The sequence below is a fragment of the Protopterus annectens genome, chromosome 12.part0 (assembly GCF_019279795.1).
Source record: "Protopterus annectens isolate FY-2018-M chromosome 12.part0, PAN1.0, whole genome shotgun sequence".
Taxonomy (NCBI): Eukaryota; Metazoa; Chordata; order Ceratodontiformes; family Protopteridae; genus Protopterus; species Protopterus annectens.
In genome coordinates this window covers 528,968,903-528,987,040 of record NC_056746.1, presented here as the reverse complement: position 1 = coordinate 528,987,040, position 18,138 = coordinate 528,968,903, and the positions used below count along the sequence as shown (strand labels likewise).

At 43.6% G+C, this 18,138-nt stretch overlaps 1 protein-coding gene across 2 annotated transcripts in view; it reads left to right on the top strand.

The window, feature by feature from the left end:
* USP42 (ubiquitin specific peptidase 42) overlaps positions 1–18,138 on the top strand; it is an 815,107-nt gene that overhangs the window by 105,162 nt on the left and 691,807 nt on the right. For both annotated transcript variants that reach the window (XM_044089669.1, XM_044089668.1), the window contains exon 3: positions 12,629–12,841. In XM_044089669.1, coding sequence (XP_043945604.1) covers positions 12,629–12,841 — 213 coding nt within the window. The remainder of the gene's footprint in view (positions 1–12,628; positions 12,842–18,138) is intronic.

Sequence of the window (18,138 nt, the reverse complement as noted above, 5' to 3'; positions counted from 1 at the left end):
TCTCTTGGAGTTCATGTGAGGTGCTCTACTTGACATGTATGGGAAGTCTCTTCCATAGCATGGGCAGTCTCTTGGTTATGAACCTGTCCCTCAAGCATGTTCTGTTGAGTGTGGTAATGAGGTTGAGGTCTCTGGAGCCTGTGGTGCGGAGCAATTGGGATTTCTTTAGCTGTAGCATTTCTAACGGAGGTGGGTCAGACATGGCTGTGCAAGTCAGGCAAAGATCGCCTCTAAGTAGGCGATATGAGATCGAGAATAGTTGAGTTTTTGAGGCTGTCCATGTAGGCCAGGTGTTTAAGGCCTAGGATCCTCTGTGGTACTTTTGCGGTCTCTGCAGTTGTTGCTGGTGTCTAGTAAGGTACATGCTAAATGGGACATTGTACTCTTATTATTGGCCTAATGAGGGACATTGTACTCTTATTATTGGCCTAATGAGAGAAGAGTAGAGGGAGACAATGACCTCTTTCTTCCCGGATGCAAAACCCTTAGTATTGAGATGTGCCACATAGAAGAATTTTCTGACCACAATGGCAATGTGGTGGTCAAAAGAGAGGTTGGTGTCGACCTGTGTTCCCAGATCTCTTATAACGCCTTCTGTGTTCAGTGGGCTGCCATCATTGTGGTAATTCAAGGGAACCGGGTTTTTCCCAAAGGGGATGAAGACACATTTTTTGGCATTGAGCTGAAGGCCATGGTTCTGACACCAGTCGTTGGTCTCATTGAGGCCTTTCTACAGGATGTCAACATCACTTGGGGATTTAATAATAGCTCCCAACTTGCAATCATCTGCGAAATTTGTCAGCCAGAGTCCCTTCATGTTGGCCTGGATTTCAGAGCAGTAGATGCCAAACAGAAGCGGACCCAGGACTGAACCCTGTGTTACTCCACTCTTGACTGGTCGGCAGTTTGACTGGAGTCACCTAATTTCACACTGTCGTTTCTGTCTGTGAGCCAGTTTGCAACCCCCTAATGATGTAGGGGTTGATGCCTAGCATAGTAAGTTTTTCTATGATTCCTGAGTGGGGAATGGTATCAAAGGGCTTGGCCAGATCAAGGTAGTCTGTGTAAACCATCTTGCCTTAATCCACAGCTCTGATGACTGACTCAAAGAAGTTGACCAAGTTGAGCGGGCATGATCTACCCTTCACAAAACCAAACTGTGTAGTATCCAGAGTTTGGAGATTCCCTATTTCCTTGTTTATTAGATCCATGATGATGCATTTCTTAGCTTTGCATATCAGATGCATCAGGCTAATGGGGCAGTAGTTCCCGGGGTCTGTATTCGCTCCTCCTTTGTGGAGAGGGATGAAACTAGCAGTGCACCATTCGGTAGGAGCAAAGCCTGAGGTGAGGCTGTGATTGAACAGGGCACACAGGTGAGGTGCCAGTTCACTCTGTAGCTCATGTAGAACACAGCCAGGGATATTGTTAAGTCCCATAGAAACTTTATTCTTGGCCTTGGACAGTGCTTTTTTTAACCTCTGCAGCAGTAACACTGGGTGCTTGGCAATCTACTGGTATTGTGATTGGTCCTTTAGGGGAGGGAGAGAGGGGTAAAGTTAGCACTGAAGCTTTCCTCCAGTATATGTGCAATATCTGTTGGCTCTCGCTGTAGGAGGTACCATTGTGCAGTAGCTCGGAGCAAATCTGGGTATTGCCATGGAGATTCTTTATATAACTATATAAGGCCTTGTGGTAGTCTACTATCTGCTGAGATTCTGTTTTCATAGCTAGCTTTAGAGGATTTGATGAGGGATCTCAACCTTTTGTTGAGGCTGATAAGGGAGTTTTTCCAGTCTTGTGACTTCACCTTATTCCGCATCAGTTTCCTTTTTCTGTTATAGAGTTTGTTTATGGCAGGGGACCACCAGATTGGCTTCTTTTTTTATTTGAGGAGAGTGTCTTAGTTCTGTTGGCTATGGTGAGATCCATGCATTTTTGTATGTGTTCGTACAGTGCATTGGTGTATGATTTGGTGGTCAGGCAACTATTCTCCATTTGCTTGGGTGCTGTGCAGTTAGCCACCTCTGTTTGTAGGAGCCCAAAATTAGCTTTGGAGAAGTTTTTCATGGTGGTTACCTTTGTTGGGGGGTGCGAGAGTTGTGTATTTCCAAGGTGATTAGCTTATGATCGGATCTAACCAGGGAGGAGTTGACTATTTGTGTAGAGCAACGGTTGTTCATGTTAGTAATGACCAGGTCATGCATGTTGCTACCTCTAGTGTGGGTAAGAACAAGCTTTTCCAGGGCATTGGAATTAATGAATTCTAGAAAGCATTGGGCAAGTGTATTGGTACATCAGTAGTTTTCTCAGTTAATGGAGGGGTAGTTGAAGTTGCCCAGTATGAAAGTGTTAGGTTGCACCCTAATATTTTCCAGGTGCTTAATCGCTGTCCTACCCATTGTTAGCTGCACCCGAAGTATCTGAGATGCATTATGTTGGGCTACCAGTCTGGAGGTGTGTGCATACTTTATGATTATGGCCACACCACCAACTTTGGAGCTTCGGTCCACACCACCAACTTTGGAGCTTTTATGTCCAAGTTCTGGGTCTGAAAGGTGTGAAATGACTTGTAGCCTGATAGTGCAGGGGTGCTTTCTGCTGCCTTGAACCAGGTCTCTGTCACAACACAAATGTCGATGTTCTCCATTTTAAGGAATACCTCAAATGAGTACATTTTGAGATTTAGACTTCTAGCGTTGAGCAGCATGACCCGCAAATTGCATTGGTTTGTAGCTGTTACAGTGGTTATTTGGTCTTTGGAACACCACCTAAAAAAGGCACTAAGGGTGAAAAGAGCCTTGGCCAGTATTTGGAAGCCCAGGGGTGACGAGATGCAGGCCATCTCTGGCAAAGCATCAAGGTCTGTCAATCATGTCATCCCAGGCAGACAGATACTGTATCCCCTTAGAATGACACCAGAAACTTAGCCAGTTGTTGAAATCAATCGTTTTCTGCTTGTACTGTGGTATCATTCTGGATGATGGTTGCATGCTGCTCAGGGCTAGGGTCATAACCACCTGGACTACATAATTCAAGAGCTCCTCCAAGTCTCTCCTTGTAGTCCATGGAAGTACATCTCAGGTCATTCACACCCACATGTGCAATCACAGTCATATTTGTACCTGTTGTTTAGGGACCTGAGTGCGTGCATTATGTGGCGGATCCTGGCGCCTGACAGGCAGCTAACTGTTACTTTGTCCTTATTCAACCTAGTTAGTGAAACATCAGTGTGCTTCACTATCGAGTCACCTATGACTAGTGTGTTGGGCATGCAGTTTTGCTTCAGGGGCTTTGGTTGAGTGGCACACTGAGAGTTATTTGTCTTGTGATTTAGTGTTGTGTTGGTAGAGTGCATTTCTGCCTTGGAGGTCTCTGCTGTTGGATTAGATTTTTATTGCTAGCCTCCGCGAAGGTGGGTGTGTGCTTTGTGTTTTTATGTGAAGGCAATGCTGGTGTGTGTTCTGGAGGGTTATGTGTTCCATGTGGTGTGGTGCAAGTGTTGACCTTCTCCTCCTGACCAGCAATTCCGGTCTTGGCTGAAGAATGTGGGGCTTACAGAGCAAAAAAATAGTTTTGTCAGTTCCTTATGAAGCTGTTCAACCATAGTCTATCCATGAGGTCTATACCAAATATTTAAAGAACCATTGTAACAATAGCCCTACACAATGGTGGCCCCACCACAGACTGTGGGAAGTAAAACTGTGTTAGTCTCTCCACCATCAGTGGCAAGTTTAGAGACTATTTTTTGTAGTTGACTCATAAATAGTGGTGTATGTAGCAAAGTCTTGACGTTAGTCAGTATGGATTTGTGAAGGGTAACTTGTCAGTTTATTCTAATTTCTTTGAAATATTAATACTTTTGCCTACACCAGTCTGTCCTATTAGCTTTTGCAATTCCCTTTATACTGGTGTTGACAGACTTGGACACCATACATTTTTGTGTCTTCTACTTGATGGCCAGCTGGCTGAAAGGTGTAAAACGTACACCGGGAGGGTGATGTCTTTTCCTCTGAAGGTATTGTCACTTGAGGAGTCCCTCAGGAGTCTGTCTTGGGCCTGTTCCTATTTGGCATCTGTTTCTTGATGTGGAAGTGGTTGTCAGTGGACTGTGGCTAATCATTTGCTGATGACTGTAACCTAATGCCATTATTATCTGTCTTCAGAATAAGATTTACCATTGGTTCAACAGAAGTGAGGTGTGTGTCAGTGTCACTATTGTAACCCACCCTGTAGTTCCATAGGTCCTGAAAGAAGGGATTGACCACACCAGTTGTACTACCATGGTCTCAAATTCAGTGCCAAAAGTGTAACCCAGTTTCTTTTGGCATGCAAGTTGCGCACTCCCCCCCCCACCCCCGGCCATTTAAAACAAATCTATTAGAGGTCTAGGCACATTCATTAACAGTGAACTTTTCTTTGGCCACCATGTATTAACCTTACAATAGCAGGAACATTAAATTTAGTTGGGTCAGCAGTTTACTAAAAGCATAACCTTTAGATTAGAAGTCACGATTCCTTTTTTTTTTTTCTTCCTTCCTTAGTCCCATTATAGACTAACGGTCCTTTTGGTGTGCATCTCTCCACTTTTCTCACTCGTATCCAAGGGCCCCAATATTTTTTTTTAACTAAAACTGGCCTTAATACTTAAATGTTTGCCCCCCCCCCCCCCCACGCACAAGTTACTTCCCTTGGAGACATTTCAGTATTCCAATCTTTTGAAAACTATACTTGCAGGTATGTGCCTCAGTGCCCTGGATCTGATGTATACCATTTTTCAAGGTCACTTATGCAGTGGTCTCAGCATTCTGATGGAGATATGCTTGGAATAAAAAATATATACCATCCTCGTGTGGCTTATTGGCTGGCTGTAGCCACCAAACCATTAGAGAGAGAACACTTTCCAACTCGACTCTTAGGCAACTGTTACTACAGGGATGTCTGCTCTTAGTTTAGTGGGCATACCTTTCAAGGGGACCTTGATGCCCTGAAACTTTTATTTGTACATTAGTGTTGCACTGATGAGGGCATTGCATCTGTCTTTTCTACCATTTCAAGTCTATTTTTCCATTCATTGATGATGTGGCTTGGTATATCAGCAAACAATGGGTAACTCAGTGTTGACATTTGCTTCTCACAGCCACTAAGATGTGACTGGAAAATCTAAGATTACTAATAGTGATGCATATTCCTTGGATGGGGCAGTAATTTGTTTTGGACAGAAGGATCCATTGTTGTTATACCCATTAGTGGTCAGAAGGCAGACTAGCCAAGAAAATTTTTGCCTTTTAGAGGTGTCCTGGACAGTGATCTTTGGCCAGCACCAACTGGTCATTTTCTTTTTTCCTGAGTGATGCCTAAAGGAAGCTGAAGAAAGGGTTCTGTAGACTAGCAGTTGTTGAACAGCAACTCCTTTTTTGCTCCCCCCCCCCCATGTCGTTTTGAAGGGGATCCTCCAGGGTATGCAGTTACCCTAGTGATCCTCCAGTCTGTTTTTCCCTAATCATAGTTTGTTTGGTCTTCCATTTATCTACTTTCTCTAAGATCTCAGGTACTTTGGCCTTCTAAAATGCTTTGTCTCACTCACTAGGCAATGGTCACTCAGACTGGCATGCCTTAAGATTAACTGCTTGGCTGATGTTCTTCATCTCACATTGCTGCAGTCCTTACACTTGGGTAGTCCGCTGTCCTTGGTCGGCCCGAATATCAAAGTATAAGGCTGACGTCGGTCAAGGCGCATTTGACTGACATCAGGACGTCAGGGTACAAATGCGCATGACCGACGTCATATCCTCTGTCTTTTTTTGCCGCATGGTCCGATGCAGAAGCAGCATTGCAAGTGCCGGTTGGCGTTCTGAGATTTTTCGATTTCGAAGTTTCAGACCGAGTCAAAGTTGGCTAAGTACCCCGTTGGGGAATATTTTAGTTTTTTCTTGCCTCAGTGGTTTACCGGATGTCAGAAAAAGTGAATAATTGCATTTCTTGTGGGAAACAGATACCGCATAGAGATTATCATACCTTGTGTATTCCTTGTTTAGGGCCTGAGCACGACGTTGTTGGGTGTCGCTCTTGTGCTAGATTCAATAAACGCACTATAAAGAGAAGGTTGGATTGTGCCAGGTTAGTCTTTGGGAAGCGGTGCAATTATAAAATGCCGTCGGATGCTCCGACGCCCGCTTCTTCGAAGAAGCGCAAGGACAAAGCAGTTAAGCCTAGGCTGGAAGAACCGTCTGTACCGGACGCCGGTTCTTTAGAGGTGTCGGTGGAGCCGGTGGTTCCACCGGAGATTTCTTTAAGTTCCCAGGGAGAGTCTTTGTTATTGCAGGATGTGGCCTCTCAGGAGGCAGGTCAGGCTGAAGGGGCTTCTCAGGTTACTTTACTCCCCTCCCTTCCTAGGGTGGTTAGGCCCTCTCCTTCTGTTGCCAAGGCTTCTCCCAGAGGCAGGCCAGGTTTAGCTTCAGTTGGTGTCACCCCTAGTTCTTCAGGAACTGTGCCCAAGAAGCATATGCTTAAAATGGCAGAAGATTTGATTACTTTGATTAGGGGTTCTTTGCCCCCTCCTGATAAGAGACCTAGGGTGGAGCCTGAGCCAGGGAGTTTTGAACAGGCTTCGGATGTTTCAGAGTCTTCGGCTGAAGACTTGCAGGAGTATTCTCCTTATTCTGACTCTGATGTGGATGATTCTACTCCTTCTGCTTCTCCTCCTGAGGATTTTTCTTTTTCAGAAACTCTTCATTCTATGAGGGAGCATTTTAAGTGGGAAGGTCAGGACTTCTCTGATTCCAGGAAAAGGCTTAGGGAATTTTTGTTTTTACCCCAGCATAGGCCTTTGGCTATTCCTCCTGTTTTGGATGTTGTGGAAGATGTTTTTGCAGAGGCTTCTCTTAATCCTGATTCTTTGCCTCCTGCTCCTGTTAAACTGGATAGATATTACAGGGTGCCTGAAGCTCATAAGTATCTTTTTAAGAGTCCTAGGGCAGACCCAGAAACTGTTAGTCAGGGGCCTAAAGGTGTTAAGGCTTCTGTTGTCAAGAATCCGGTTCCTTCAGACAAAGAGGCCAAGGCTTTGGATAGATGGGGAAAGAAAGTTTATACTTCTTCCACTCTAGCTATGCGGGCTTTGAATTGCCAGTTTCACATGTTAAAATACCAAAACTATCTCCTTTCACAATTGAAATCTAAGGTTGATGCTCTGGCGGAAGGTATTGATTGTAAAGAGTTGCAAGATTTAGTGCATGTTTCTGAACAGGTGGGTAAGCATTCTTTGCAATGTGGTTTTGATGCTGTACAGGCCTCGTCTAGGGTGGCTGCCACTGGGTCAGTTCTTCGCAGGCACGCCTGGCTGAGGGATCAGAATTTATCTGACCATGTTAAAACAAGGATTTTAGATGCTCCTTTACAATCTGATGTGTTGTTTGGTTCTCCTGTTGAGACAGTTTTAAAGAAAATGGAAGACAAGGCTAAGTCTATGCAGACTGTTAAAGATTTTTTGCAGGTTCAGCCTCCAAAGTTTAGTAGAAATTGGCCTACTAAGGGGTGGATGTATCCTTCTTATGATTCCCAGTCTAGGGGAAGATCTAGACGTGGTAGGGGCAGAGCTCAGGGCTCTTTCAGGCCTAGAACAGGGAGTTCTCCTGCACAGTCTTCAGGTGAGGGCAGGGGTCAGTCCTTTTGTAAACAGACCCAATGACCTACCTTTTCAGCTGCCAGAGCCTTCTCGTCTGGCAGCGCCTTTGGGAGGAAGGTTGGCACTTTTCAAAGAAAATTGGAGTTTAATTACCCAAGACAGATGGGTATTGGATATCTCCACGGTTACAGGTTTTATTTCCATACCTTGCCTCCTTTCAAAGGCATGCCAGACGTTCCTCCTCCACAAAGAATAGAGGCTCACAAGCAAATTTCTCTGTTACTCCAAATAGGGGCCATTTAGCCGGTCCCTATGCCAGAAGTGGGCCTAGGATTTTATGCCTGTTCCTAGTACCAAAGAAGGGGAACACGTGGAGACCAATTTTGGACTTATCTATCCTCAACACTTATCTGGACATTCCCAAGTTCAAAATGTTGACGTTACAGCAGCTTTTACCTCTGCTGGGCAAAGATCATTGGATGGTAACTTTAGATCTCAAGGAGGCTTATCTTCATGTTCCTATCAGACTGAGTTGCAGGAAGTATCTGCGTTTTCGAGCTGGGACTTCTCATTATCAGTTCTCTGCATTGCCCTTTGGCTTATCTACTGCGCCCAGAGTGTTCACGAAAGTTCTGGCTCCAGTGATAGCTTTCCTCAGGTTGAAAGGAATACAGATTTATCCCTATTTGGACGATTGCCTGATTCTAGCTCAAGGAAGGGACGAGCTTCTTCTTCATTTGGAGTATGTGATAGCAGTGCTAAGATGCCTGGGGTATTCTGTGAACGAAATAAAGTCCAGTCTAGTACCCTCTCAGGACATGTGCTTTCTGGGTGTGAGACTGAATACAGCATCCCAGATGGCCTTTTTAACCCCGGACAAACAAAAGAATCTTTCCCTTTACTTTCATCAGTTGTCTCATCAGTCCGGGCTGACTGCAAGGACAGTCCTTCAAGCCTTAGGGTTCATGGCATCTTGTATTCTGGTGCTTCCCAATGCCAAACTGCATATGAGGAAGCTACAATGGTATCTCAAAATGTATGGACACAGCACTGCCAGGATTTGGACACTGTCATTCAAATAATACCTTGCATTCAAAAGGAATTTTTGTGGTGGGCTCAGGAATGTCACCTAAACAAGGGACTCTCTGTGACCCGGCCAGAGGCGAGTCCGATTCTAACGACAGATGCCTCAGACAAAGCTTGGGGAGCTCATCTGAATGGAAAGTGGATACAAGACAAGTGGCCTGCCAGACTACAACATCTACATATCAACTTGAAGGAGATGTTAGCAGTCCAGTTTGCATTAATAGCTTTCAAGGATTTACTTCTTCCAGGGCAGGTGTTGATTCTAACAGACAACACAACTGTCATGTGGTACATCAACAAGCAAGGCGGAACACATTCTTATCCTCTATGCAGGCAAGCAATGATTTTGTGGGAGACTGCTCTCAATTTACAGCTAAATCTTCAGGCAAGGTTTCTGCCGGGAGCACAGAACTCCTTAGCAGATGTGTTGAGCAGACAAATTATGGATCCCCACGAGTGGAAATTGGATCCTTATGTATTTCAGAAATTGACAGTGTCATGGGGAACTCCAGACATAGATCTGTTCGCTTCCCCACTAAACCACCAGCTGCCAAAGTTTTGCACAAAAAGGTTTCATCCCACAGCTTGGAGAGTGGATGCTCTTTCTTTCAATTTGAGCAATCTTCATGTTTATGCCTTTCCGCCTCTGCCTCTCCTCCCAAAGGTACTACTAAAGGCCAGACAAGACAAGCCAAGGATGATTTTGATAGCTCCAGATTGGCCTCGTCAGCATTGGTACCCATTACTGAGGAGCCTGGTACGGAAGCCTCCATGGCCTTTGCCTTCGATTCCACACCTGTTGTCTCAGGAGGACAGTCATTTGCTCAATGTCAAGCTTCACTCTCTGCACCTAACAGCTTGTCATATTCTGTTTTGAACCATAGTAGGCCTCCACTTCCACAGCAAGTTTTGAATGTTATTTTGGAAGCTAGATGGCCTAGTACAAGGAAAGTGTACGCAGAAAAATGGAAGAGATTTTTATTTTGGAGTGCAGCAAAGGATTTTGATGTTTCTGAGCCTAATTTAAGTGCGGCTCTTCAATATCTTATTGAGTTACTGGACAAAGGTTTGTCCTTCTCTTCTATTAAGGTTCATGCTGCAGCAATTTCGGCTCACTATGACTGTGATCCACCATTGTTTTCTCATCCTTTGTTCAAGCAATTTCTTAGAGGGGCAAAGAATATAAGACCCCCACGAAGAGCTCCTACTCCTGCTTGGGATCTCAATTTTGTGTTGGAGAAACTCACTCTACAACCTTTTGAGCCTGCAGCTACTGCTGAATTAAAGTTTTTATCATGGAAGACTGCTTTTTTGTTGGCTATTACCTCTGCAAGAAGGGTTTCTGAGTTGCAGGCCCTTATGGCAGTTGAGCCTTTCTTAATTTTCCATAAGGATAGGGTATCTTTACGCACTAATCCTTCCTTTATGCCTAAAGTGGTTTCTAGTGTGGCTTTAAACCAAACTATTCATTTGCCTACCTTTTATGCAAATCCCCAAAATAAAGGGGAAAAGATTTTGCACACTTTAGATGTACACAGGCAGTTGCGATATTATTTGGACAGAACTAAAGGGTTCAGGCAGTCTCAGCAGTTATTTGTTTCTTTTGCTTTGAGTTCTCAGGGCAAGCCTGTGTCAAAACAAACTATTTCTAAGTGGATTGGGTTTTGCATTGCTTTCTGTTATTCCCATCATGGCAAGGAAGTTCCAGCTGGGATTAGGCCTCATTCCACTAGGGCTACTGCCACTTCGACAGCTTTTTTGAGAGGGGTGGCAACTAAGGATATTTTGGAGGCAGCTACTTGGAGTTCAGTGCATACTTTTTCCAGGCATTATCACCTGCCGCTTTACTCTAAATCCAGGGCTGGTTTTGCCAGTGCTGTTTTGCAGGGCATTTTGGCAGCTCCTGCTTCCTTATAATTTGGCCATCCTCCCTTCCTCTGCTTTGGGATTCTACCCAAGTGTAAGGACTGCAGCAATGTGAGATGAAGAACATAGTACAGTTTTGTACCTACCATAAATGTAGATGTTCGAAGATCTACATTGCTGCAGTCCAATTTACCCTCCCTCCTTCCCCTCTGTAGTTAGAGGCGGTTGTGTGGGTTGGGTGATCAATTGGGTGTATATTGTATATTGTATATATTGTACATATTTTTAGTGCTAGGATGGTTGGTTGTTGGTTTGCTGTCTTTTGGTTTTTGACCTTTATTTTTAGGGTCTTCTGACATCTGGGGCAAGAAAAGACTGAGGATGTGACGTCGGTCATGCGCATTTGTACCCTGACGTCCTGATGTCAGTCAAATGCGCCTTGACCGACGTCAGCCTTATACTTTGATATTCGGGCCGACCGAGGACAGCGGACTACCCAAGTGTAAGGACTGCAGCAATGTAGATCTTCGAACATCTACATTTATGGTAGGTACAAAACTGTACTTTTCCATTCCCATGATAGCTGCCACAAGGCTTCTCAGAGAAGGTTGTTTCTCTTAATTACAGACTTCATTTGGCATCTAATAGAAAACTTGCTGAGATAAGAGGATCTGTGTAGTAAGTGGGGGTTTTAGAACATTTTGACAGCTAATGAGAGCCTGTTACAATACAGTCCTAGGATATCCGTTGAGAATGGATGTGCACTTTAGACTTCCAAACTGCCCATCTCCATATGAAAAAAAAAAAAATCACCAAGGAGGTTTCTACAGGTCTGGGTCGGAGCAAGTCAGTGAGGAAAGACCATCAGTTCTTTGTATCCTCTGCCAGGTAGAGCAGGTGGGCAAGAAAATTTCTAGACCCATAGTTTGATAGCGAGTTATCCCTTGTTTTACTACTGTAAGTATAGTAGGATTACCTGCAGCGCACACAGCTCAGTCATTTGTAGCAGTGGCCACCTCTACTACCTTTTTCTGTAATACCATAAGCAATATTTAACTTCTTTGCAGTCTGTTTTTTCCTCTTTGTACTTGAGACACTATATACAGTAAAATCTCCGTTAGCTGGAACTTAAGCAACCGGCAAAAAAAATATCGAAGAAATACAGTACAATTTTCATGTGTTGCACTTTGGTTTCACCCCGCAGAAACATGCCTTATGTTTTTAGAGTTTTAAAAAGGAAGATAGGAATTAATTCTCTCTCCCCAATCTGAGAACAGCTTAAACCAAACGGTATTAGTCAGGCCTATTTTTAGTAGCAGCTCTAAAGCAACCAGAAACTACAGTTATCCGGCATCTACCAGTCCCCACGGGTGCCAGTTAACTGAGACGTTACTGTAGAAGAAACAATTTTCTAGGTCCTAGTGCTCTTTGGGGGATTTGTCATCACAGGTATGTTCCCATGAAATTGCATTGGCCACTTGAGATAAGCTAAGATTTCTGTTCTGAGTGAACCTCTTGTCCAGTATAAAAGTTCTAGATGGTTACCATAATAGTATGTATGTAAGAAGGTGATGGTTACCATGATAGTATGTATGTAAGAAGGTGGTGCACATTTGGTAACATGCAATCCTTTTTTTCCCTACATTTACCTTCTTCCTGTTCTATACCTTTTTCGTACATTTTTCTCTGCTTTCTTCCGGATATCAGAACTGAAGAGAAACTGCTGTGCAGTGAATGATGAAAGGTGGGGGGTATGGTTGGCTGTCTGCCAAATGGTTCCAATTCCTGCAGTACAAGTCCTAGAGTATTCTAAATGTGGATATCCTTTCTTTATATCTTGCATGGTGAGTACTTGTAACTTTCTTATGCAAATTCTATGGATATTGCTTTTGTATATGTTTACAATATTCTTTTGCCATGTTTAAAGCTGTGCATCAGCTAATTGTTGAATGTGCAGAATCATTTAAAATAATCATGGGTAAGGTAGTAATCTGGAAAATGTTCTCTGTGTATCATTTAGTTATTTCACTTTTTTTTTGTTCATTTCAGACTGTGTCACTGCTGGGGATGGTATCGATCCTCCAGAGAAGATTCTTTTTCCAGCAGAGAAATTGTGTTTGAAATGGCAACATCACTGTTGGGGAACTGTAGCTGGTCTCAAGAATCTTGGAAATACCTGCTTTCTTAACTCAGCACTACAGTGTCTTACATATACCCCTCCCCTGGCAAACTACATGCTCTCGAAAGAGCATTCCAAAACATGTAAGTATTTCTGGTGTCTTTGTCCTGTTATAAAACAAACATTTAAAATTATAATCTGCTAATTTTTCTTGCCATGTCCACTTCCCCCCACTGTCCTCATTTCTCATTCAGGTTTTATTTTGAATTCGTTAATTGGGTTCGAATACTGTTCCTATTGGATCTGTTTCAGTCTTGGCCCAGGTAAACACAACAGATGCGTGGCATTCCGTACAGAGTTAATGAAAAAAAGCAGTGTACACAGATGCATCAAAGTGAATACAAAAGTTGTCTTGAGGCTATAAAGGCAGTGGATAAATGCCATCATATACAACGTACTTTATTATTTAATACACCGTTTCATTATATTCGTTAGTCTGGTGGTGCAGTGTTTTTGTTTAAATAGTCATATACAGTGTGACTGATAAAGCACAATGCATACATTTATCATAAACCGAGTGGAAAGCAGAGCTGGTATTTTGAAAGAATCACTGTGAAAAATAGTCAGAGCTAGCTATATAGAGGGAGGAAGGTTATGAAGAGGTTAAATTATGTGATCAGAGAGAGAGAGAGCACAGCTGCATTTTCGTCTTGAAATGTATTTTTATTTTTGATTCGAAAATGGTGCAAGACGAATGATTAAGAAGGGACAGATTCCTGCAGTTTTGGTCCAAGGACTTGAGAGGTCAAGATCTGTGTAGAAAAGTCTAACTTGGGAGGTTGGAGAAGAGGTCATAAGTGGGTAAGATTTTTAAAGTCATGTTTTGGTGCATCTGTAAATAGTCTGGAGGCTAGTTGAGGGGAAGTTGTGGTGTTCTTGATCAGCTGAAGTAGTTGAGAGGCAAGCACATTGTTTCACAGGTAGCCAAATTTTTTTTTTTTTTTTGTAGTGGTGACCATTTCTTGGGGGGGGGGGGGTAGTGGTGAGTCTACATATGGCATTTGAGATGTACTGAATGGTGGATGCATTTCTTTTGGGGGGTGCACCAAAGGGAAATAATTCTAGCTGAACCAGTAAGATACCTTTACTTGTGGCTTTTTACAGGTATGTGTAGAAAAGGGTAGAGAATCTGTCGGCCCAAACTGAAAGAGTTGAATTTTTGTGTGTACTCCAGGTGGAGTTGGAAATTTTAGATGGGGTCCAGCCAGATCCCCAGGTATTTGAATGAAGTTACATTTTCAGTAGTGAAACAGTTTGTTTAGCAGTTTATTTTTTCAAAGAAATTGTGAGATGCTTTGATTTTGATAAATTTACATTATGCAACTCTGTTTCTGATGCTCTAAGTATAAATATTGGAACAGGTGCTGGAAAAGCAAGGTAAAGTAAAGAGGATAAGAGTGAATGACCAGTACTGGCTCTCACATCCCATAGTGAGACAGTGGTGGTTCTGTTCAGTTGATCACCACACCACTGTGCAGGCGGTCATTTGCAGGGCAGTGTAACCTCCACATCTGGGTATGTAGGCATAAGGATATGCAAGCTAGTTGGCAGTAACCCTCATAACTTGTGGTAGAAACATGTGTATGCTGGGGATTTCCAGTACAGTGGAACAAATGGGCTCAAGATTGATTGGGAGAAGCACAATGGCTGGCAGACACAAATGGAAAATCATATGGGGAAAAATGTTTATGGCATGCCCAGAAGGGGTGGGTTTTGCTTGTACTGGAGGCAGTTAATTGCACAGATGTTGAACATTAAATCACTTTTGTAGTAGCATAAGTTTTGTAGTAGTATAAGCTATTTTTTTTTCTTGCCTAGGATATGACCACTGGACAAATTTTGAAAGCTTCAGGGCACCTTCCATGCACCCCCTAACTGCTGGTAGCATGAGCAGAGGCACGTAAAAAAAGCAGTTTGGGAGCCAAAAGCTTCTGAACTTTCTTACAGCTAAAGTGAGTTCCACTCTGTCACTTCCTCAAAGCCCCACAGTTAGCTAGCAATCCTTCACCTGTAGGGCAGATAAGTAACTTTCTGGGGAAACCTTCCACTGCTGATTTTCTCTGGAAAACTATACTTTTTCTTTGAAAGAAATTTAGTTTGTTAGGAATTTTTTTCCTTTTTCTTTAAGGAAGTTTTCTCTCTATGTTCTTGTGTGACAAAACTAGGTAAAAAAAGTTATACTTGTTTTCTACATTTAATGAGAGAGTTAGAGGGCAGGATATTGATCTTGTGATTTAATTTTTTATCTCAAAATCCTTAACTTTAGAAAATGACTTGGCTTGCAGTATACCTAAGCCCCTAAAAAGTTTGATAAGTTTACAAAGTACCAGAGACTTGTAATAAATATTTGTTTTCACTGTTAACTTGACTTCTGAGCTGAAGAATTCCTTGAATACCCCAATTGTTTCTGTTTCTCATGTAACCAAACAGTCTAAAGTGTTCATATGATTCTGCCTTCTGAGTACTACTTTCGGGTCACTTATGAGAAGATTTGATGGTTTTCAAAACTTAATAGAAAATGTTAAAACTGATATTTTAAATTCACCTGTTGACAAGGTTCTGCTGCTGGGAGACTTAAAAGATTTGAAGAAAGGGGGAAATTGATTCAAGGCGTGACCCCAAATTTTCAATCCTATTTTTCTGGGTTTAATGAAACCTTCTGTCTAACTCTGCACCCAGCATTTCAATCAGCAAGGTGACAAACAGCATTTAAAATATAAAAAGCAATGGCAAGGAGGCTTTAAAAAGTAAAGGCAAGCTCCTCAGAACCAAGGATGGTCCAAAATGTGAAAATGAATACTTGCCTCTCTAGAACCCCCCCCCCCCAATGGCAACCTATCCCTCAGTATAGGTCTGCATCTTCCTTAGTGTTCTCAGATTTTTTTCCAAGACTAATGGGTTATGAAAATTATCCAACAGAAGTACAGATGGCAGTGGGTGTCGCCTCCTCCTCCTCTGGGGATTTCTCCTCAGTACGTAAACCAAACATCCCTACATGTCCTTCAAGGATGCATCTGCAGTCATAACATATGGGTTGTCCTGCCTCAGGCAGCCCTCGGTCGGCCGGATTCCAAAGTCTGGGTCTGGCCTCGGCTGATGTCGCATTTCACCCGACGTCATAGCTCCTGGGGTATAAAGGCATCAGCCGACGCCATTTTCCTCAGTCTTTCTTGCCGCGTGGTGCCCGAAGCAGAAGCTGTTCGCAAGTGCCGTTCGGTCAGATCCAGAGATTTCAGCTACCGAAGACTTCTAAAAAAGCTAAGTACCCCGTTGGGGACTCTTTCTTGCCTCAGCCGATGTCAGAAAAAGTAAATAATTGTTTAACTTGTGGGAAACAAATACCTCATAAGGATTTCCACTCTTACTGCCTTCCTTGCTTAGGCCCAGACCACGACGTATCAGCTTGTTTAGCCTGTGCCTCCTTCAACCGACGGACACTTAGACGTCGGTCGGAGTTTGCAGAAGAGTTTTTTGGTCTTGCTTTTGCATATAAAATGCCGTCGGAGACTCCGACTACTCATTTAGCTAAAAAACGCAAGGAAAAGGACCGACACTCTCGGCCCGTGGTTTCGGCTGAAACTACGGTTAGGCCTACTGCGAGTGTCTCAGTTTCGGCTGAAACAGAGTCCTCTGTTCTTCCTTCGGCCACAGGCCCCGGTTGAGTCGGCTACAGAAATTCCTACCGAAGAAGCAGGCACACAAGAATTGTCCGACACCATTCCGTTGGACATTTCTACTCCTGCACGTGGGGCAGCTAGACCCCCTGCTTCTATGTCTATTAAGGCCTTCTCCAGGGCTAAAGCAGCTAAACTTTCCAAGGCCTTACCTACAAAAGCTCCCCCTCACAGACCTTCCTCAAGTTCTTAGATTCTCAGCCTCGCTGAGGACCTTATTTCTTTGATCAGGGGATCCCAACCTCACCCAGACAGGGCCTCACAACCCCCTCCTGAAAAAAGGCCTAGGACTGAACCCCCTGAACCTCTTTCCTCTGACTATATTCCTCGGATGGATCAGATTTATCAGACCATCAGGAAGGACCATACTCACCTTATGAGGATTCGGATGCAGAAGACTCCGTTCCTTCTGCCTCCCCCCAGAAGAATTTTCATTTGGGGAAACTCTACATTCAATGAGGGAACATTTCCAATGGCAGGGTCAGGATTTTTCTGATTCTAGGAAAAGGCTAAGGACTTTCTTACACTTACCACAGCATAGGCCTCTAGCCATACCTCCTGTACTTTCAGTTCTTGATGATGCATTCAATTATGCCTATTCAGCCCCTGATTCTCTTCCCCCGGCCCCTGCCAAACCTGACAGATATTACAGGGTCCCAGATTCTCATTTCCACTTGTACAAGGCCCACGCTGCAGACCCAGAAACCATTTCTCAGGGCCCCAAGGGTGTTGCAGCTGCCTCTGCCAAAAACCCCCTACCCTCTGAAAGAGAATCAAGAGCATTAGAGAGATGGGGTAAATAAAGTTTATACATCTGCTACTCTTTCTGCCAGGGCTTTAAACTGTCATTTCACATGATACAGTACCAGGAATTTTTGTTAGATCAGCTGAATAAAAAGCTTTCCTCTCCTGAACCTTTAGACCGTAAGTCCCTTCAGGAGTTGGTACATAATTCTCAGCAGGTCAGTAATCATTTTTTAAAATGTGGCTATGATGCACTGGAGGCTTCATTTAGATCAGCTATGACTGGAGCAGTGATTCGAAGGCATGCCTGGCTAAAAGAGCAATCCTTGCCAGACCATGTTAAGTCTAAACTCCTAGATGCCCCTATGGAGAAACAAAGTTTATTTGGCTCCCCTGCACAGGAGGTACTAAAGAAAGTGGAAGAAAAAGCAAAATCTGTGCAAACAGTCAAGGATTTTCTGCAGGTCCAACCTCCGAGGTTCAGCAGAAATTGGCCTTCAAAGAATTGGTCCTTTCCAGACGCCAACAGAGCACAGAGAGGCAGAAATAGACACCCAAGAGGCAGAGGTCAATCAAGGGGTGCCTACAGAGGCAGTCAGTGGCAACCTGACAACCAGAGGAGTGCCTCCACAGCTGCGACTGCAACCACTTCCACAGGACAGACACAATGACTTGGCTCTGATTCCGCCTACCAGGGAACAATTGGAAGCACCCTTGGGCGGAAAGTTAGCTTTATTTTCAAAAAACTGGCATTGCATTACAGGAGACAAATGGACTTTGCAAACAATAGACAAAGGCTACAGGTTTCACTTCCACACTTTACCAAAAAAGAGAGGAATGCCAAACCTTCCACCAAGCCAGAAGTCAGAGGCTCTAAAACAAGTCATCAACTTACTAAGGATGAGAGCTATAGAAAAGGTACCATCTATGGAACAAGGCCAAGGATTTTACTCCAGACTATT